This window comes from Spodoptera frugiperda, chromosome 28, assembly GCF_023101765.2.
Source record: "Spodoptera frugiperda isolate SF20-4 chromosome 28, AGI-APGP_CSIRO_Sfru_2.0, whole genome shotgun sequence".
Classification (NCBI taxonomy): Eukaryota; Metazoa; Arthropoda; class Insecta; order Lepidoptera; family Noctuidae; genus Spodoptera; species Spodoptera frugiperda.
This window is the reverse complement of record NC_064239.1, coordinates 5,984,864-6,007,280: the sequence shown is the minus strand read 5'-3', so window position 1 is coordinate 6,007,280 and position 22,417 is coordinate 5,984,864. Positions and strand designations below refer to the sequence as shown.

The 22,417-nt window shown below is 35.9% G+C and overlaps 2 protein-coding genes across 3 annotated transcripts; one reads left to right on the top strand and one right to left on the bottom strand.

The window, feature by feature from the left end:
• The first annotated feature begins 224 nt into the window (after positions 1-224).
• LOC118264909 (condensin-2 complex subunit D3) lies at positions 225-14,512 on the top strand. 2 transcript variants are annotated; one of them, XM_050705679.1, is made up of 22 exons: positions 225-985; positions 1,092-1,258; positions 1,623-1,745; positions 1,890-2,033; positions 2,114-2,201; positions 2,415-2,545; positions 2,628-2,822; positions 2,901-3,056; positions 3,412-3,564; positions 3,798-3,973; positions 4,635-4,794; positions 4,879-5,008; positions 5,153-5,233; positions 5,468-5,602; positions 5,721-5,907; positions 5,989-6,138; positions 7,255-7,391; positions 8,061-8,276; positions 8,362-8,429; positions 8,529-8,666; positions 8,746-8,847; positions 13,865-14,512. In XM_050705679.1, exons 1-22 carry the CDS (start codon positions 349-351, stop codon positions 13,937-13,939), a joined length of 3,549 nt encoding a protein of 1,182 aa, XP_050561636.1. In that variant the 5' UTR covers positions 225-348; the 3' UTR covers positions 13,940-14,512. The 2 variants fall into 2 exon arrangements, with proteins under 2 accessions (XP_050561636.1, XP_035433460.2); XM_035577567.2 differs by lacking the exon at positions 13,865-14,512 and having other exon boundaries at positions 8,746-10,575.
• A 1,953-nt stretch (positions 14,513-16,465) lies between these two features.
• On the bottom strand, positions 16,466-21,820 carry LOC118265310 (ATP-dependent DNA helicase Q5). Its single transcript, XM_035578120.2, has 11 exons — positions 21,532-21,820; positions 20,672-21,321; positions 20,485-20,590; positions 19,972-20,132; positions 19,604-19,794; positions 19,321-19,530; positions 18,984-19,185; positions 18,567-18,776; positions 18,345-18,489; positions 16,829-18,241; positions 16,466-16,672 (listed from the first exon to the last, which is right to left on the bottom strand). The coding sequence occupies exons 1-11, from the start codon at positions 21,623-21,625 to the stop codon at positions 16,566-16,568; spliced, it is 3,489 nt and encodes a 1,162-aa protein (XP_035434013.2). The 5' UTR covers positions 21,626-21,820; the 3' UTR covers positions 16,466-16,565.
• Positions 21,821-22,417: the final 597 nt, after the last annotated feature.

The following is a 22,417-nucleotide window of genomic DNA, read 5'->3' as shown; positions in this document are numbered from 1 at the left end:
ATATGACAGCATTTTTAAATAAATACTCAGAATAGATAAAAAATTATCTATTTTTAGTCAAATATTTAGCCAAAAAAGTGAAAAGTACCCAGTATTTATTGTACTTTTACTTCCGTGTTTATTCAGTATTTATCCGGAAAATCATCATTTCTGTATCTCTAAATTCTCTAATCCATAAACAAAATAAACTCAAGGAAGCCTAGTTTATGATCAAGCCAGTCAAAAACGTCAAAAATAATTGCAAGCGATTGGAACTTTGAAAGGTTTACCACTTCCACTTGATATCATGTGTTTGTTATGAGTACAACAAAAATTATTGATAAGTGGAAAGTATACAATTTGTAGCACATGATGGATCTTATAAATCACTTGCAAAATTTGCGCTTGGACAGCCTGGACTGCGGCTGGGCTAAAGCTGTTTCTCAAAGTGAATATCTAGATTTTGAAGATTTGCCGCCTGAATATGAGAATGCTATTGATTCTTTAGAATTAGAATCTACTTTTATGAATATAATAAGAGCACTGGATTCGTGGCTTGAGGCAGACACAGAAGACAATTCATGGGCATATCTAAGTCAAACAATTGATCATATGAAGCTGTTAGCACTAATAGGCTATTATATTGATTATGGATGCAAAAATGTCCGTACCAGAGAATATAGGCTAAACGCTCTATTAGCATCTCGAGTGTATTTTAAATTGTTGAGAATACCAGGATACAAAACATACAATATTTATCACTCACAACTGTTTGTTCAATCACTAACATGCCTCAGCTTTCCAACGACTTTGAGTGATGAGGAAACTAATTATACTTCATCTCAACTAATTCGAGAAATTAACTGTGTTTTAAAACACTTGGATGAGTTGGTTGATGACATGAAATTAATTGTTAAAAATTTACATCTAACACCGAATGATACGCATTTTGAGGAAATTCTGAATAATTCTCTTGAAACTTCGGCTTGTGCGAAATTACATATTGGTAAGTTATAATGTTACATAGGTACACATCAGATATCTATAGTACTATCCATTGATTTATAAATTATAGGTAATAGAGAATATATCTTCATTTATTAATGTTTCAGATAAGATATTACTAACAACAATTAATGCAAAGATTATCAAGATAATAGACATTGTGCTAAGTGAATTGAAAACCAATCAACATCAACATGAGCTAGCAGTTAGGATGCTTTTTAAATGCATTCTTTCTAGGCTTGTTGCTGCATCCATGGACAATACCCCTTCTAATGTAAGTTCATATTTATTTAAATTGTTTCAAATGATATAATTTATAATAATAGTAATTAAATGATCACATGATGGGATATAAAATAAATATTTTTAATGTTTATGACACCATTATATACATTGCAATGATTAAATTTTTATATTGTGATGTGTCCAGTAATCTGATTTTACAGATTACTGTTTATATACCGAAACTGACTGACTTAAAACCACCCCATTCCTACTCCTGCCTTTCGAGCTGGAGCCTGTGTAACCTGCTAGGCAGTCTATGGCAACTCCACAATTAAAATATTGTGTATTAGTTGACTACTCTGCCTTTAGGCTTGCATCAACCATCTAAGATAAAATGTATGAATTTATTTCAGAAAAATGTTATTCGACCAAACTTTGTGATGTACTCAGTTTACCTAATGTCAAATTATGCCCAACCAGGTTTATCTAGTTATACAATTCTAGTTGAACATCTGTGTTACACTCTGGATGGTTTGGTAAGTATCGAAGTTAAAATATTATGAACATAATAGCTAGCCTAAATATTTTTTGTTTGCTCTTCATGTTCTTACTATTTTCACTGCCTCAAAGGTTTATTTATTTCCAGTTTTAATCTTAAAATATGTATACCTAAATTACAGGAAAAAACAGAAGTCCGTGAAATTCGTGCTGATATGATTATTGGCATTATGTCTTTATTAAATTGGTCGACTTATAAAAAAATAACAAAATGGATATTGCAACTATCGAAGGACTCGAAATTACAACATCGACAGCTAGCTGTAGTTTGTATCAACAAGTTATATATTATTCTGATAAATATTACTCTTTTATCAGGTAATTTTATTAATCATTGTTTTTTTAGGAAATACTGGCTAAGATGTTAGCAGGTGTTCACAATGGCTTTGGCCCTACTGAGCAGCCAACTGAAAACAACGATGCTATTTCGCCAGGTAATACTGTACTGTATTTTTTTTATTAATAAAATATTATAAAAATCTATAGATTGTACTTTTAAAGTAATTTTCATATTTTCTTGATTAACTCTTAGACTAGACATGATATGACAGGGTGTGGACGAGCGGCAATGCCTCATTTCCAACAAACAAATCAGGAATTTAATTTAACCTACCTCTGCTAAATGTTACTATATAACCATGTTTTAGATGCTGAAGATCCTAACGGGGAACCACAGCCAAGCACGAGTACTGCAAATAACAAAAGTAAACAAAATTCACCAGAAACATTCATTATCACAGATGATACTAGTCAGTGCAGCCTAGAATCTGGCGTAATCGTATGTTTTCTTATTGCTTCATTTATCTAATAACGAGTAATTTAATAGTTAAAAAAATATTTATTTACTTTCTCAATTCTAGAAACAGATATATGAGGAGCCGCATAATATTAACACCATCATATGTGCACGCAAACATAATATTCCGCACATGGAAGTAATTAGAGCCCTGTACGAACGAGTGCACGACGAGTCGGGCACGCTGCGCACGCGCGTTATTTCTATCCTAAATGATTGTCTCCAAAGCGAACACCAGCCGGTGATCGATGCCGTCAAGGTAATTTAACGCTCGATGTTGAAACTAGTAGCGGGCTGTTATCATTATGTGACACGAGTGCCTACATATGTGCGGCAGACGCTGCAGGGCGAGGGCTCGGTGTCGCGGCTGACGGCGGTGGCGGCGCGCGCGGTCTGCGACGAGCGAGCCACTGTGCGCAAGGCGGGCGTCGGCCTCATGCTGCAGCTACTGCTGGACCCTGCCAGCGACACGCCGCGCTCCGAAGACCTTGTCGTTAGTACTGCCTTTTTTTGAGCCAGGAAAATCATCCAATGATTTTTCCCGCCTTGGATGAGGCGAAAGGAGTGTCAGATTCTTACTAACTAAAAACAACCCCGTTCCTACTCATGCTTTTTAAACTGAAGCCCCGTAACTCGCTAGGCAGTCCGCAGCTCTGTTAGTACTGTCTACACCACTGTTATATTTGTAACTAGCTATTGAAAATAAAACAACATTTTTGTTATCAAGTGTATGGGCATTATTATGTGGCAGGTGTTGTACTCATACTTTCTGTTTAGAACATAAGTCTGTGGAAATAAACATGACATCGACAATATGAAACGAAATTCTGAATTATTTGAATTTGCAGATGTTAGTGAGTCTGTGTCGGGATGGAAGTTTAGTTGTTCGACAGGCTGCCATTAATGCTATAGGTGACCTAGTGACAGCGAAACCTTGTGAGTCAGTTATTGAAGCCTTTCTCGCAGGACCAGTACATCAAGTCAGTGATCCAGAGGGCAAGGTAAAGACTTATGAAAACAACTTGATATTTTATACTGTTTTGAAAGCATTTCAAGTTAAGAAAAACATGTAACTGCCACCTAACCGTAAGCCGTAGCCTATTATCGTTTGCATTGCAGCGGTACGCTATCATGCATATTCATAAGAAGCATCATAGACGCGACGACGTCCTCACCTACCGCCTGACATAGATGGCTAAAAATAAAAATGTATGTATTTTTCTTTTTAATACAGGTACAAGAACAGGTGTTGAGTCTTATCGAATATGTCTTGATTGATAGACTCAAACAGTTCAAAACGTCAGGATGCGATCCGTTGCCTTGGATGATACTCGCAGGAATGGTGAAACAAAAAATGAAGATGCACTTGCAAAAAGTCTGTGTTCTGCTTTCTAAGAAGAAGTGCCTCAAGTAAGAAACAAATTAAATTATACTCTTTACTAAATAAGTAAACATATTATACTACGTCACTTCTGTTATTTCCCTAGAAATACTCTATTTCTATGACATTCAAATTATATTTTTTTTAGTTATAAAGGTAATTTTTAACAAGTTTTTTCTATTTATTAGATACCAAGTATTCCAGAAATCGCAAAACAGTGCGATAACTTGACTGACTGTTAAACAACTCAGTCAGATCTTTTTAACTATAGTAAAAATATGTCGCTTTTTGTTCTTTTTTTCTTATAAAAAGTTACATTTCCACAGGCATTATGTGCGAATAATTTACGAAAAGCTGATGATTGAAATTACCGTAAGAAATGAAAAGTTTCGTTAGCAGGTGATTATAATAAACATCTGCCCTTTTTATAAGTCTTTCTTCATTAACGTAATCATTTTGCTTGTAGATTGATATTATAAACGGTTACAAGAGTAAACTTTTAGTAATTTGTATTAAGTAGTAGCGACGTAGATTATAATTTGTATTTAAGATAATAGTGTAAAATATTTTTTCTCATATTAACGTCCTCTATACCTATAGTGGTGGTAATTAATTATTACCAACAAATTACCATTAATTTCTCTTGGAAATTAAATGTTAAATTATTGATGAGTGTTTTTTGTTTGTTAGCCATCGTCTAGTGGACAAATTGAGCACTCACTTGGGTGCATTGAACAAGGAACGTGACTTGCAGTGTTTGGTACTTCTAACAAGTTTGGCGCGACACGTGGAGTGTTCGGAACTTGCTTTTCTACTGGATTACTATTACAAACTGGTTCAGATGGACGAGGTGATCTTTCTTTTTATCTGAATACAATTAGAAAATATAATTACAAACTGTGTACCTACTAATATTCTGGATATCATTATGTAGCTCCAAGACGTGCGTCTGATGTCACAGACTCTGGAACTGTTAAGCTTATGGTCTCGTTTCCTGTCGCCTGAAGAACGCACCTCGCTACGTCATCACATCGTGCGCCGTCTTGTTGAAGCACAAGATGATGGTAAATGCCTGACTATATCATACTCACATAAACTATACCTCATTTTATCCAATACCAAAACTTATAATACTCTTTACCCTTGTTTTTGCTTTAGGTACTAAAATACAAACAGTTGTTTTTTAATTTAATCTATGATTGTTCTAGGATGCCGAATATTGCGCGCAAAGTTAGCGGCCCAATTAGATCCTGACAACTTGATATGGGCCACAGAAATGATGCAGATGTGTGAGTATTATCACTCTACTGACAAAAAATAGGATTCATAGCTTGGGAGATTTTTACTAAATTAGCCTGCGCCAGACATGATCATATCAACCACGTTGATCACTCTGGACAATTTGTAAAATAATCAATATTATTTAGCTAGCCTATTAATATAGCCTATAGTTTAAAAAAGTATTTAAATCGCTTATTTTCAATCGGGTATCAGATATGAAAATAAAAGTTTCATCTATACAGCGGAACAACGCGCTATTTTGGACTGTGATGTGAGTGAAGCTCTCCGTGCGGCCGACTTGTCTCTGGTGGCACCCATACCACCCTCGCCGGGACTACTGCAAGTCTTTCTCCATGCTATCAACGATGCACTTCCTGGTAACTTTGTTTTTTTTTGTTCATACATGTATAGTATTATAATGACGTGTGCGTACGTGAGTCAGTGCGTATGTATAGCTCGCGGTGCGCGCATGTCGTAATGTATGAGCGCGCGCAGAGTGCGAGTCGGAGAGCGCGGCGGAGCGCGGCGGGGCGTGCGTGGCGGGCGCGGCGCGGCTGTGCGTGCGGTCGCGCGCGGCGGCGGCGGCGGCGGCGCCCACGTTCGCGGCGCTGCTGGCCGCGCCCTGCCAGCCGCTGCCCGTCCGCATCAACTCGCTCGTGGCGCTCAGCGACATCTGCGCCAGGTACGCCTCGCCTCGATACAGTACTTCATAGTTCCAAAACTTAACATTAATACAATTTCAGTATTTTATTTGTTAATTCAGGTACACGTGTATAGTAGAGCCGCTACTTGGCACGATGTGTGATTGCCTGTCCAAGGAGTCACCGGTGGAGTTACGTCGGCGAGCCGCTCGTGAACTCACTCGCCTTTTGTTGGGCGGATTTTTGCGTCTCCGCACTCCTCTGTACTATAGGTAAGTTTAACTTAATTATGTAATATATCGCACATTCCGATTTCCGATATTTTATGGTATAAAACGGCAAACGAGCTAACTCATCATCTGATGCTAAGTTATTTTAAGGTGTGGGAGTGCCATGCTTCGGTACGAATGGGCCGGCTCGACCGGAGTGATACCACGGCCTCACCGAAATTCGACGTGAAACAACGCTTGCGTTGTTTCGTTGTGTGAGTGAGGTTACCGGAGGCCCAATTCCCCCTTTCCCAATCTTCCCAATACCCGATTCCCCAACAACCCTTAAATTCCTAAACCCCAAAAGTCCGGCAACGCACTTGTAACGCCTCTGATATTTGAAGTGTCTTAGGGCGAAGGGCGGCAGCGAGTACTTAGGCCGCGTTTCCACTGACGCGGAGCGGGACGCAGAGGAGCTTAGCGGTGCACGAATTGACCAATCAAAAGCACAGCTTGAAATCTCCGCTCCGCTTCGCTTCAATGGAAAATATTGCGAGCATAGTGATTGGTCAATTCGTGAACCGCTTAGCTCCTCTCCGTCCCGCTCCGCGTCAGTGGAAACGCGGCCTACCATCAGGTGATACGTCTGCTCGATTATTGGCTCGCCCGCTCGTTCACGGCGTGTTCCATAAAAAAAGAAAATAACTTCACTAGAGAGGACTGACAGACAAATTGACACATTTATTATCTTTAAATACATATTTAGAAATGTGTTCAAAAGTGATTAACATACTGATGGACAACTCATGTTCGGACTCATCATAATTTTGTAATATTATCTATTTCAATAGATGGTGAAAATCATTTGAACTAACAGTTTCTGGGTCAGTGACTTATTCATTATTTGAACTTCACATTGAAATGTCAATAAAATAAACATTTTCAATCAAACATGGAAATGTCTTCATACTTAAATCTTTGTCTGGGTTAATGACCTCTGGGAAGACTGCGAATATTTATTCTTTTTATGACATTATTTGTTCTACTACTTATCATGCATTATGTATGTAAGCGAATAATATATGTATGTAAATTACACTTGAAAATAACCAAATTGGTGCAACAGTGATGTCAAAAACCTAAATGTATTTTGAAATTAACCTATCTTATTGTTTTTAGATATTGCGCCTTATTAGCTGACGAAGATATTGACGTACGTGAGCCGGCGGAGTACTACATGTCCTGTAGTCTTACCTCTGATACCATTTACCATCACTTTGTTGATTGCCTTCTACATTACAACCACAATGACAAAGGTACAAGTAAAATGGCAAATGTAGGGTGTTTGGAAGGTCAACGCAGCAATCGACCTTCTAGACACCCTGCGACGCTTAAAGGTCTCAGCACACATATGGGATCGGAAAGGGATCGTAACCGTAACGCCTTTCGCCTCGCTGTCAACCAGGCGTCAACCTACCGTATGCACGTAACGAAAGCGTATCAGCAGCGCCTGTACGTCAACTCGGCTACGGCTAGGCGACACCGACTAGACTAACACGATAGTTAGTCGGTACGGAGAGACGTAAGCGCGGGGACGGAGAAACGTAATGAGCCATAAGCGCGGGAATTCAAGTTCGGAGCCTGTTCCGAGGCGAGGCGATTACGTTATTATTCCGATTAGTGTGCGTTGCAGTGAGTTTAATACAAACCATTCTGAACGGCTCGAGGCGATACGGTGACGATCCCTTTCCGATCCCATATGTTGCTGAGACCCTAATGGTCATAATACTTTTTACATAATGAGTGAGTTAATTTTGGGAATCACGGTTTATTTACAGTTTACAACATTATCATTATTTTACTATGTTTCTAGTTCACGTTAATATTATTTATTACACGTCATGTTTAAAAATGATTTCTTTGTTATCATATTATTCTTGTGTACTCTAACAGTTGTAATTAAAACAAAGTAAATTATTTCGCAGATCGTATAAATTTTGACTCCCGTCAGTTGATCTACGATGTGATGCTGCAGCGTTTGTCCATGGTGCAGAGGCTTAATATCCAATGCCGGTTGGCGCGCGAGGTACTGGAACATGCTGCGGACCTCATGGATGAAGATGACGAACTGTCTCCCGCAATGAATGCTGCCCTTCTTGATACTACCACACTGCTCACTGGACCCAGGCTGAAACTGCCCAGTAAATATTTCAGTTTTTATGAGGCTGAACAAGTAAAAAATACGGCGGTTTTGCAGTTATTTCTAAATGATTTATTTATTTACAGAAAAACCCCAAAAAGCGAGCAACCTAGAAGAGTTACAGGAAAGAGTAACTACTAATATCGTATCTCGGGTTAGTTTTTAGTGCTTTTAAGTACTTAAAAGTACTCTAGCGGTACTTAACCTACCAATATTCAAGATTAAATACTAAAAATCAATTGAAACTTTACAGAAAATGAAGATGACAGTAGCTGAGGTATTAGTGCCGGCAGTGATAAAGTTATACTCACGTATGAAGCCGCGCGGAGGACAATCAACAACATATCTCTTACAACTATCCACTGATCTCGTAAAAGACTATGAATCGGAGGTAAATTTGTTTATTATAACTCGGAACATACATGTGGGTATGTAAGTTCTCCATACGTATATTTGTTTTTCATAAACAGATCGAGGAGGTGTTCGAAGACGACCGGGAGCTGATGAAGCAAGTGAAGTGGTTCCAGGAGTCTATCGGCATGGAGCCGCGGCTGGGCAACGTGCGCAACCTGGTAACGCGCAGCGCGCCGCCCGAGCCCGACACGCCGCGCTCCTCGCGCCGCCGCGCCCGCGTCGCGCGGACCGCGCACTGTCCGCGCAAGCGGGCGCTGCGCGTCTAGTGCTGGGCTATCCCTTACACTATACATCTGGCCAAAGAATTCGTCACGAATCACGAATCTTTTCCGCGAATACAAACGCACTATACAGCATGTGAAGTTTTATCGCGTTCAAGTGGAGCTATAGCATAAGTTCTTCACCCACCCGACGACCCAATACATCCTGTTCATTGTTTTTATGAACTAATCGATGAGTAAATTGACGTAATAAAAGAATGGCACCAAACAATGCACGCGCTACAAAATAATACACGAGTTGAATTGTACGGGCATTGACCTATACTCAAGGCTAAGAATTCCATTTCTGTTCACTTAAACAAAGATTATTGAACAATATTTGAATTGGCATATCATGCTAATGACTTAAAGATATTGCTAAAAACTTTGGCCACCTGAAGATTATAGTTAACAAAACAATGAACACTTTATTTGACTAACTGAGGGTGGAGACACATCAGGCGAAGGAAATCGAGAATAAAAATAACAATTTAAAATTAAAGCTTCAACTAATTAAGGCACAATTTACAAAAATTACATAAAGCCTACTAAATTCATAACCATTAACACTAAATTCAAATTAAAACATCAAAAACAGTGGCGGGCACGGGTGGGCAGAGTCAACTACGTATTATTTTATTTTAAGCTAAGAAAGGTTTTGTGTGGAATACGCATAGACTGCGTGGACGCAGATAGATTTAATATTGTTGATGCAACAAAATCCCTATTTAGATATAAATACCTATCTAGTATATTTTTGTTATCAAATGATTGAAAAGAACTAAATAAATTTCTAATTTACTCGTTATGTTTTGTAGGTATATGGAAATCGTCAAGGTAGGCGGAGTGGTTGAAAGAGACAAGCCAGTATAGATACTATAATAATTAGAAGGAAGATAGACAGTTCTGAGAAGAAAATCTGAAGTCTATGAAAGTGAGATGAAGCAAATCTATAATGTATTATTAAACAGCTTGCTTCATGTTACTTCCAAAGACTTAGGTCGTTACATACTAAGTCGCTGAAAATAGGTAGAAATAAAGGCCCAATCAACGTTCATAGGATAGATTTTTTTATTCCGATTGATTTGGGTATATAGTTTATGAAACTCGTACGTTTTATGAGAGCGGTTGTGTAAACATTTTGAGGCTGAATTCGGGTTTTGTTCCTCGTTCATTATAAATGATAAATAACCAATTTGTAAATAACATACCAAGGGATACTGAGATACTTTTCGAAAAAGATTCTGAATGTCAATACACTTGCAAGTGGTCATCTGAGTTACGGAATAGTGTTGTGCCTATACCACGACTGAAATGAATGGGGCCAATGTCTATCGCGGCGCATTTATCAAGTGATCCCGTCCGTGTAATTCAGTGTAACTGTGATATTTACTTATTGTTGGATACAGAAGACAACTATTTTTCTAGACTGAGCTTGCTTACTAGAAGTGCACTGTAGTTGTAAATTAGGCAAATATAATAGTTATTCAGCTCGCAGTGTTGCTTCTTAGTTTGGTGCGTTGTTGTTTGTTGTAGGTAATAAGTACCTATAATATATATAGATATATACCTATTAGTTAATAAAATGTAATAATATTTTTGACACAAATAAAACTAAACTACTGACTTACCTATCTTTTATTTACAACCGCGCCCCAGAGGCGTAAATGCCTCTACCCTAAAACTGAGGTAGCATAATTACTTGTGATTTTGTGTAGTCACCCTAAAAAGTGTATGTGTGCAAATCAACTGCTTGGCAGACCCTGACTGACTGATCAGTACCCTCAGTACAAGTTTACTTGACGTTTAACGAAATCGAAACGAGAGCGCGGACGGCGCTTTAATTGCTGGCTCGAATAAACCAACCAACCAGAGTACCCAACCAACAAAAGTTAGTTTTATAGAAGGCCATAGAACGTTTTGTAAAAACTAAACGGTGGTCAAATAAAAGGCCAAAGAAGGTGCATCTACAAAGAAAGTGGCGCAATTATATCTCCATTCAGTGTTAAAGTAGAACTATAAGGGTATCAGGCATGACAATTTTGGCCCGTTGCAGTTGATGTTACAGTAACGCAATCTCTATTTGGTGATATATAAGCCACCGCAGCACTACTAAAGTGTTTTTGGGTACTGTAAAAGAGTTCATGATTCCATTACATCACTAAAATTCATCATTCATTCATTTTACATTCGTTCACGTCGCTGCTGTGTCTCAGTGTTTTAGAAGAGAAATAAAAAAATAAGAAAAGTGACGTATCGTGGTATCGTGATGAGCAAGATATTATTTTGTACTTAATCGAATTATTCGTCTCTTACGAGGAAAATGTTGTGCGACTGTAATTTTACTGATAAACTATGTATGGATTTACGACATATTTGAATGCCCCCTTCGAATTAACGAGCTTTTACTAAAATAATTTCTTATTTTAAGTTATAAACATAGTTCCAGCTTCCTTAACTCTACTATAGTACTCATTATGATAGATTAAATCCACCATTACATGAAATTAGGGTTCCTTTTGAGCTTGTTTGTTATTTTTGTTTTATTTTTTGTCCTTATTCCATAAATATGATGAATACTTTTTTAAACTTTACAATATTACAATGGGTCTTAGTTTTGATATTTCATGGACGTTCGTCACGGGACGCACAAAATTGGCCATAACTGTAATTTTGAACTTTTAAAAGCAGACAGTCCATCTATGTTTATATTGAGTGAAATTAAAGATATACTTTTATTAATCATTTCTAGATAGCATTTCAGTGTTTTTGTCAAGCCGTTGTGCCAGTACCATCCACTTCCCACGGGCTGAGTAGTGACAGATTTTTCTGTATTAAAAAGCGTTCGTGGATCTGCACGCAATGTATTTGGTATTCGATCGTTTATTAGTACTATCAAACTTTTTATTGCTTCGTGTGAAATATTATAATTAATAGCCCAATGCTTCAAACCATCTCGTAGTTGCTGGTTTTTTTCTTCAGTTGAATCAATCAAACAATCTGAAAAACTGTCACACCTGGAATCGCTGTCCACAAATGAATTATTCTCCATTTCATCACTGACGTGAACTGTATTTTGTACGGAACCATTTTCTATAATTGGGTCTTCAACAAATTTGAGTGCTTCTTGTTGTTTCCTCATATTGTCTTTTCACTTCTCGTCTATAAGTCCCACTGCGTTTGTATCGTTGCCAAGCTTCTAAATCCATTTCTCTTATAATTTATAAAAATATTGTCGCATTAATTACACTGTATCAAAATGTCAATATTGTTGTAGAAGAGCGATAGAAGTGCTTTTACAAAACGGAATTATCATTTAAAAGCATTGCTAGCCTACCTTTATACACAATAATAATGTTTTAAAACACATAAGATCTCCGTTATAGTACTGTTGTGTAATAGAGGAACTATAATAGTTATAAAAAAACAATCTTCTTCTAAAAAGTGTATTTGTGATATAAGTTTATCACTACAGCTATAATGGGCATTAACAACCCTTTATAAGACAATTAAGCTATATAAATATAATTTGAAACTCAGCTGTATCACCAAATCACTCCGATGTAGACTTTTTGTGCCCACTATATTACTGTGTACTGTAACGATGATCTTAAAACCCTCAATATCGCAATATCGTCCTATTCCTGAGTTGTCATCTCTACTTTCACAAACGACACATAAGAGTTCGTTTCGAACCTTTATTGCGCAAATTAGGCGCATTAGGGTGACAGTTAAAACTGTTATGAAGTTCAATCGTTGTATACTAGTCACAATGGAGGTTGCTATAACGCCTGACTATAACAGCTATATAAAGTCGTGAAGTAAACCTTTACATCAACTATTAATAGGTCGTTTTTGCTATATAAACTTATAGAGCCAAACTGTGTTGTCAAACGCTTTTACACAACAATCAGTCACCACCAAAACCTTTATACATCATTTACCCAGCTTTTTTGAGATATAAGGTTTGGTTATAGGGCAAAATTGTTAGTTGGGTATCGAACGCGCTCTCGTTGGGATCTCGTTACATGTAAAACAAACTCGTACTAAGCCCTCTGAAAAGAATTGTGCAGGTGCACTGTACGTAACGATTTTTTTATACCGTATGACTGGTGAGATACCTTCAATATTTATGGAGAGTACTCGGTACTCGATTCTCGTTAACTTGATATAAAAAAAAAATAGGTGCTTAATTTTTTATAGAAATGTCTCTAAAAATAAGTGAAATTTGGATATTATACTCCCTAAGCTCGCCGCACTGTTTACAATGTACAGTGTAGTGTATCTATGTATTCTGTGTTGATAGCGCACTGCGAGACCCGTGCGTCAGCGCGGTGTCCAAGTATTCCGCAGTTAAATAAATAAAAACTGAACTCTCGTTGTACTGTGTACGACGTTTACTAAGAAGTTATTTAATATTTCCTTTTTTATTTCATGATATATGTTCGCATACTATCTCGTCCTCAAATATTGAAGGTATCTCACCAGTCACCCTGTATACAAGAAAGTATGTAGCTACAGGTGCTCTAAAAATATTTTTTTGTGCTAATGGTGCTAAAGTATAATTTAGTACCTGACTGTAAGAAGAATATTGTTTTTTATTTATACATAATACCTTATTATTACTATTCACCTTGTAACCCATGAGCAGCTTATTCAAGTAAAATTGTAAAACAAGATATTTGATGGTAAATTAAAATGTTCATAGTTTATCTATTAAAATTAGGTTAGGTTAGAGAATAATGACTGTTGATGAAGCGAAAGACGTATGTAAGATTCGTAGCAATTGGCGTTCCATAGTCTCTGCTTAACCATGAGAAACAGGCATGAGGCTATGCATATGTGTAATATTATGTTTTCAGATGATGTCAAATGTCAAGGTATCAGCAGCCTAAAATTGGATTGTTTATTTCAGCCCCACCCCGAACCCCCGAAGGCTAGTAAAAGCTACACCTACAGGGCTCGACCACGCGCCCGACAGTATAAATAGACGTTTTGTCTACTTGTGTCCAGTACCAGACCAGTGTTATTTCAACAATTCAAGTTTTCTGCCAATCAGCACAAACACCGGGATCGAGTGACATCGTAATTAATTCACCGTAGATTTATACTTAGTAGGTAATTTCCTGATTCAAAATAATTATCACAACCTTTTTGTAGATGTGCGCAGAAAATAAATCGTTTTATGTTAGATCAATGCTGTATGGATGATTGAAACACATACCTAATATATAAACTAGTAAGTATTTAGATTATGTGGTGTCACAATAAAGTTCTCAAAAATTAAATGAGAAATAGTGTTAAGTTGTAAACGATAAAGAAAAGAGGAAAGTACTAAGTGTATTGTTTCGGCATTTTAGGTACCTATATTGCTATTAAACCGGCTCTTAATTGCCAAAGAGTACCATGCTAAGCTTTCTAAAATAACACGTGATCTACAACATAAATAATTATGTAAGTAATGTACGTTATTTCATTACACAATATTGCGCCTGCGTGTTTGTATTTTATTTCGTTTGCGCAGTAGAGTCGATTGTGAGCATACCATTAAAACAGAACTCTACGAATTATAAAAAATAACAAGTAACTTTAATATACCTACATAATACTTAACTATTATTAATGACACAAAGAACATCGGGCATTTTTGTATGGGACACTTACCTACGGCGAACAAAAATAAAATTAGGTACGGTGGATAGGCAATTAAATCTAGTTCACAATGGTATAGTTCCCATATCTGTGGGTCGTGGCAATAAGGAGAAATTGGACATTTAAAAAATATTTATAAATGTTTTTGGGCAATAATTGAAGAGGAAAAAGGGAATCAAAAATAATTAAAACAACATATTTTTCTCTTAACTTTTGGCGAAGGACTGCGATGATGATGACGAAGGACTGCGATGTAGTAAGATAAGCTAGCTACCTGCGCGAGCGCAACATATGTATACCAGTTTTAGGACTATGGGCGAGAGTGAGAACGAAACATGCACATCAACTTGACGGATTTAGTCTGATTGGGTTTACAAAAATACCACGGAGTGATATTTTAACTTACTGAGCGGTCGTTTAGTAATTAGGAAAAATAGTCAACTTAAAATATCATTTTCATTTTACTAATTATTTCCATTTTCCCATTATTGTGAATCAAAATAACTACACAATATTAAATATGATTGCAAACACTTTCATTTAAAAATGTTTTGGTTTATGTTCGCGACTTTTAAAAAATCGGGTAAAAAACGCCCGATGTCCTTAGTAGTATTAAATGTACTGGCTGGGGTATAGGCTCAGTTAAAAAAGTAAGTAATTGCTATTAATTTTTCATAAGGAGCGCCTGCTCCTGATTGTTATTTAATGGCAATGAGAAACGTATCATTGAAGTACCCCTTATAAAATAATATTACCAACTCTTTCAGAGCTTAACACTTAGCTATTTCTTTTTTCATATCGATGTATTTTCATATCTCCATATTTAAGTAAGCTCAAAATTATTAATCAAATTAATAAGATTATAATATAATTATGGAATGTATACAATTATTGTGATAAGTACCTAAATGTGATGTTAATCTAAAAATTCTTGATATTTTGGATTTTGATGTCTTATAAAGATCAATAATTACGAATAACGTTTACTACATTTTACTCTAAATTGTAAATTATAAATTTTTTAACAGTTTATTCTAAGATCGTGAGATGAGTTTCGATAAAAAATTAACGGATTTAAGTATATAAAATATGTTTGTAGATCTCGATTTATTCTAGTCATATTCATAGTGTAATCATATTAATCATCAGTCATTTAATATTTATTGTATCTAGATTGTGAGTATTAAAAATGCAAAACTAACTAAACTGTTTTATTTAAATCCTCTAGCTGTATACATGCTAGTTAAATGTATTATGTTGTTAATGTGTTTCCTTCCCGATAAAAAAAGAATATTTAAAAACATCATTGCTATTTTGTTACTTATTGTAACATATTGGCTGCTATAGGAAGTAGGAAATAAAATTGGAGTGTGTCTTTGTAGTAGGTACTAAATTAAATTTCTTTGTAATAGTACATTACTACATGCATAAGAATATAAATACGATACATACATTATTATTATAGTTTTTACAATTTTTGTCTGTCTGTTTGTTCTGGCAAATCGATCCGATTTTAAGGGTACTTTTATTAGCAGGTAGCTGATATACTAGGGAGTAACTTAAGCTACTTTTTTTTACTAGTAACAAAGTCCGTAATCCATGCGAGCGCAGTCGCTAGCATCAGCTACGAGTAGTATAAAATAAATAACAATTATAACAGAGGCTTTATTCGAGAAATACATGTGGTCAATCTGCAGAATGGAATACCCTGAACAAGTTGAGCCGCAGCGACTATTGCCTCTGCCTATCAAGAACATAGCTAGCATAGCTCTCCAGAGAATATACGCTTAGGTTCACTCCATTCCTATGAAATACACGTGTAAGAAGTTGAAGATAAAGGCGTTTGCTAAAAGATAAACCTCAATTAAAAACACGCAATATGAGCATTTATTTTAAATTAATTATGCATGTGTACAAGAATAACAATATTATTGTAAGGATTTCAAACTTAATAAATTATTAAATTATACAACATTGTTCAAATTTAACTTAACTACTAAGTCACTTTCGTTTTCTATTTTAAATTCTTTCCCAAAAGCTTTCTTTAACAACAGATCAATAGCTGCTTCTTCTGAAATAAAAAATATACATTTTTGAGTCATTAAACATTATTTTTGTCGCTAAACGTGGCCTAATTTTTAAGTTGTAAGTAGATTAGCTAAATATAAGTGGATCTACAAAATAAATAACTTTCATTGTAGACTTCTAATAAAATCTTATCACTCACCTGTCACTTGTATTGCCAGCAATTGATGAACAATATGTCGTGCAGTAGTCTTAAATAGGTCACGACTGCTTATTTTCTTCTTTTTATAATATGGCATAAGCAGTTTAACCACAAGACTGGCAAGATCTACCTTTTCGGCCTTTTTTGTAGTAGCTTGGTTATCTTTAGTCACATCACTTTTGATCTTGTGTTTACTTTCTTTGTGATGTGATTTCTCGTTTTTGTGTTTTTCCCTTGAGGCCTCCTTTGTCTTTCGTTCAATTTTATTTTTTTTACTTAAGCTAAGTTTGTGTTTAGATTCATATTTTTCCTTAATTTTAGGTGGTGCTGAAGAGGACAGTAATTTTTCCTCCAGGTCTTTCTCAATATTTGATTCATTTTCAGGGAGTTCAGGTTCAGGTGGCAGATCTTTAAACTTCAATAGTTTTTGCATTATTGCGTCTGCTTCTAGGCTTAGTTTACGAGCTTTATTCAAGTTCATATCTTCACTATCGACTTGAAGCGACCCTCCAGAACTGTTAGATTTATTTTCTTCAATAGTAGAGTCCTGATTGCTTTTCGTCTCATCATTCTCATCGTTAACATTGCTAAGTACTAAAGTTTCTTCTGCACTTTTGTTAATGTTATAATCAGTACCGTCGTCGATTACTAATTCTTTTTCAGACTCATCATCTGATTGCCCAAATAATGACGCAGGTTCCACAGAAGTGCCATTTGTCTTAGGAACTTGATTGTTTGATTCCTTGACACTATTTTTCGTAGACGGTTTTTTTATATGATTGCTTTTGCTGTGGCTTGTCTTAATTTTTTTAGATGGCCTAGTTTCGCTATCGCTATCGGAAGATTCCCCAAACAGGGCTTTAATTTTCCTTTTTGATGGAGATTTACCTTTATTCGTTTTACGATCGGTTTTCATTGGCACTTTAGGGTCATTTTTTACTTTTTCAATTTTTTTAGTAGTATCTTGTTCATCCGTTTCATTGTCTTTAACGTTTTCTTTATTGGTTTTTGGTATACCCTTTAATGTAATATTAATCACGAAGGTATCAGATTCATGATCGGACGAGTGTTTGTCAACGTCTGCTGGTTCGCCTTGGACACCTATAGTTTGATTGTCATCAGTGTTGGCAACTTCATCATTGATTTCTTTTAACTTAAGTGTAGTATCATTACTGTTTGTGTTCGAATCGTTGATTTCACTGTTTCTTCTGTCTCCACTATTTTCATCAATAACGAGACCATTTGCATCATCATCACTTTCATTAGGACTATTGTTAGAAGATTCCTTTGATGATTTAACAAAGAAGCTTTTTAGTTTTGTCTGTGTCATAAGGTCTCTCTTAAAAGAGTTTGCTTTTCGTTTTGTTTCTTTATCGGATTTAGATAATTGAATTTCTTTTTTATTTTCCAGTTCTGAAAAAACTAAAATGTGTTAAAACAGTGATACAGTTAAAAATTTACAGAAGCCACTTGTGTTACCAGTACATATAACACTGTTTAGAGTGCAAAAACTTACCTAATTGTGATGCAGTAATAAAACCGTTTTTTGCTCTCTGTTGCTCATATTCTTTAACAAATTCCCTGAGTGTGTTATTTTTTTTCGGCTCAAACTCTTTTAACTGTGGATAAATATGGTCCTTGCATGCTTTTACGGAAGATATCTGAAAATAGTGATTATTGTATTGTTAAAATTGCACGTTGAAGCTGAAATTAAGGATTTTTAGAATTAATTTCTCACCAACTTGGACATCGCTCGCCTGTACAAACTTATGACCGTACTACACGAGAATGCTTCGTACTCCAGTTCTATAGCGCACTGCTCTATGTCGTTTTTGGAAAGCGGCTTGTCGAAGTGGTCAATGTCCTTAGTGCTATGAAAATTATTATTTAAGGCATCGGTAAGTAATACGAGATAGCCATCTCGGCTCGCTACTGTTAACCCATTAACCTAAAACAAATATTATTTTCCAATTAAAGTTACAGTAAATACCTAAATAGAATAATGAATTAGATAACTGTAAATTGATTAGAATGACGTACGTAATGAGCAACCATATAAAAAATATAAGTTGTCAAACGACGAAGTTCTTACGACGTTTATAGGTTTGAAGTAAAAACAACAAATGAGGTTTTACATATTTTATCCCATACTTACTTTATTGGGTGTACTTTCAGCAGCTTTACATTTCGAATGTTTGGCAGATTCCGCATCATTACTAGATTTTTTATCTTCAGTTCGCTTTTTCCTATTAGCAAATTCTTGCATTATAAGAGATTTCGTTTCCTGCGCAATTCTACGACGGTTACTTTCACCATCGGAATCACCACTGTCTCCTCCATAATATGACTCAACTTCCCTAAAATGCCAGTAAAATATGAAAACTCAATTACTGAGTAGTGAGTATCTAATTGTTATGTAATCAAATAACTGGTAGTTATCAATCACAAAGTGACATAGATATTTTTTATGAAATAGTAATAAAAACGTTTACTTTTTCTGTCCCAGTCGGCCTTCCCCGTAGAGGTCTGACACGTCCTGGTTAACAACGAGTCCGCCGGAGCGTAGCTGTGCCGACGAGGCGCGGCGCTGGTGCTGGTCCAGGGCGCGCCGCACGCTGCGCTCGTCGCTGCACACGTCGCATCGCCCGCCACACTTCGGAATCTCCTCACCGAAATACTCAGCAAAAACCTTATGACGACACCTAAACATCATTAAGAATATATAGTGTATAATTTTTTTATGACAGTCATTAATGAATATGTACAATAACTTACTTGATATCTTCGCAATATTTCACCATAACTTCAAAGCTTTTGTAGGCGACCTTACACCTATTTTTTTGCTCAGGTGTTTTAGAGCGCCCTACTTCACTTTTGAGTAAGAAATCAACAGCATTGCGTTCACTGCGGCAGTAGTAAATACGGCAAAAAGCTGGCTTGCCGTCTCGACCAGCTCTACCAGATTCCTGTTGTTTAAACATTGAGGTAGCTATAGACACATTTACATGACACTGTTGTGTAGGACATACGAAAAATATTTGTATCAATTTTAAGTTTGCAGCAAGAAGTAATAGGTACAATTATTATAATTAAATAGGTAGATATTTTTAAAACACAATATTGGAATAGCAAAAGTTTCTTACTTGATAATACGCGGCGACATTTTGGGCGATACCCCAGTGGGCAACGGCGCGCACGCTCGCTTTATCCACTCCCATGCCAAACGACACCGTTGCACACACGCAAGGTACTTCGCCCTGTGACCATTTTTCTTGAACTGATATACGTTCTGAAGATTTCATACCTAGAATTTTCAGAAGACATTTTTAAGATAATATAAATACTAGACCACTAAACAGATCCTCAGACTAACCCTTAGACACTGAATATGAAAATAAGTTATTGTTTTTTTAGACCTGACAAAGCCTGATGATTTTAAAATTTATGTTACCTACCCTGTGAAAAAAATGTTTGCATGATTACTAAATGTATTTACAATAACTTTATCACACTGATATGTTGTATTATAGACATGCATTACATACAAGTTTAAAAGTTATCAAATCAGGAAACATTTTTTTTTTTAATGTAGGTAGTACAATTCATATGTTTTGTATACCTCCTTTTTTATATTAAGCACATTTTAAACTGCTTACCTCCATGATAAGCTAAAGACATTAAACCTCTTTTACTCAACATATTGGCTAAATCTTCAGTTTGTTCTCGAGTTCGACAATAAACTATAGCAGCATTTTTATCTTTCTGTAATAAAACATAATATAGTTATTAGGTAATATGTGAGGACAGGTGACTGAACTGAAAAATACTTTTTTTTAATCTTACAGGTTTGACATTTTCATTTTCTTCTTTTAAACTTTTTTTCAAGAATTCCGTTAAGTGGCCCACTTCATCATCTATGCAGTTTTGATAAATCACATCATAGAATAAATTTCTTCTGAAACTTGGTGTTTTATATTGTGCCACAGGTAATAACAGCTTGAGATTAGATAATATATCCTTTGCCACTTCAGCACTTGCAGTAGCTGTAAGGGCAACCCATGGTACACTTTTATATTGTTCTCGGAGATTACCTAGTTTTAAGTAATCTGGTCTAAAGTCATGGCCCCATTCACTGACACAATGAGCTTCATCAACAACAACATATGACAGCTTTTTATATTTCACAAGATGCTCCATCAGAGATTTAAATGTACCTGTAGCAGCCTGTTCAGGTGTTACATATAAAAATCTAGTGTTTGGTTTCATGCTTCTTAAATCATTAAGAACTCTCTCTCTATCTTTTGATGTCATTTTAGAATTAATAGATTCAGCATTAATTTTTATTTTAGAGAGGTGATCAATTTGATCTTTGATGAGAGCCAACAGTGGGGAGAACACAATCGCCACTTTATTGTCCTGCAACATTGCAGGCAACTGGAAGCATAGAGACTTTCCAGAGCCTGTGGGCATTGAAACATAAACATCGTGTACTCCTGAAATTAAATTAAAACAATGTTAGAACTATTCTAAAAGACATATGGGTAAGCAAATCTATTCTGGATCTGGTAGCTATTTTGGTAGCTCAGTGTATGCAGAATTTGCAAAGAATGAAACATATTGCGTTTAAATAATTTACGCCACCTATTTATCTAGATAAGTCCTTCAAACTTTAGATAAAATATATCTAAGCTTATAGATCTTACCTCTTGCTATTGCTCTAATTGCACGTTCCTGAAGTTCACTTTTGAACTTTCGATGACCAAAACACTGAAACAATTTTTCTGTTACGTTGTCCATTGTAAAAGACTTGAGGCTTCTCCGACGTTAAAACAATTAGGGCACGTATATTGTGAAAACTTTTAACCATGTCAGGTTTGAAGACATATTTTGTATAAATAAAGTATTTTTATCTAAATAAATAAAGAAAAAACAACCTCAAATTATTTTGTATCCAAAATACACAACTGACAACGAAATGACATTGATTGATTGAGTGTGACAGTTGACATTTCGACTTTCACATAATGGGAAGTAGCAAAGGCTCTAATAGTACACTGAAAGAATATGGTATGGAGTAGTCGAATTTGTGGTATTTAAAAGAGGTAGAATTTTACCATTTCGTCTACTTTGTTTGATAGGGATCAAACCTAAATTCCTAGGTTAGGCAACGTGTTGCTGAATTTAAACATTATTGCGATTCTTAATATTTGTTTATTTCGAGTTCCTAAAGGAGAGAAGAGGTTGCCAGTACGTTCAGGAACAACTGCTTATATGTACTGCAAAAACATTGACTATCCCGTGTCTACCCCGGGAAACAAAATGTTTATTTTTCTTTTTATTCCGTACGTAGGTACGGAATATAAACAAGCACCCTGACCCAATTTCTCAAGAAAGTGCGGAAAAATCAAATCTTGTAAGAAGTATTCATGACGTTTTATGATATTATTAGAGTATTATGTATTTACTTATTTAGCACCCCCTTACTTACGATGAAGGAAAATGTCGTAAGCATGAAAGTGCAAAATAAATTAAAAGTTTTAAATTGCCTATCCACCTTAAGCAAGTATAATCCTTCTCTGTATGAGTTGT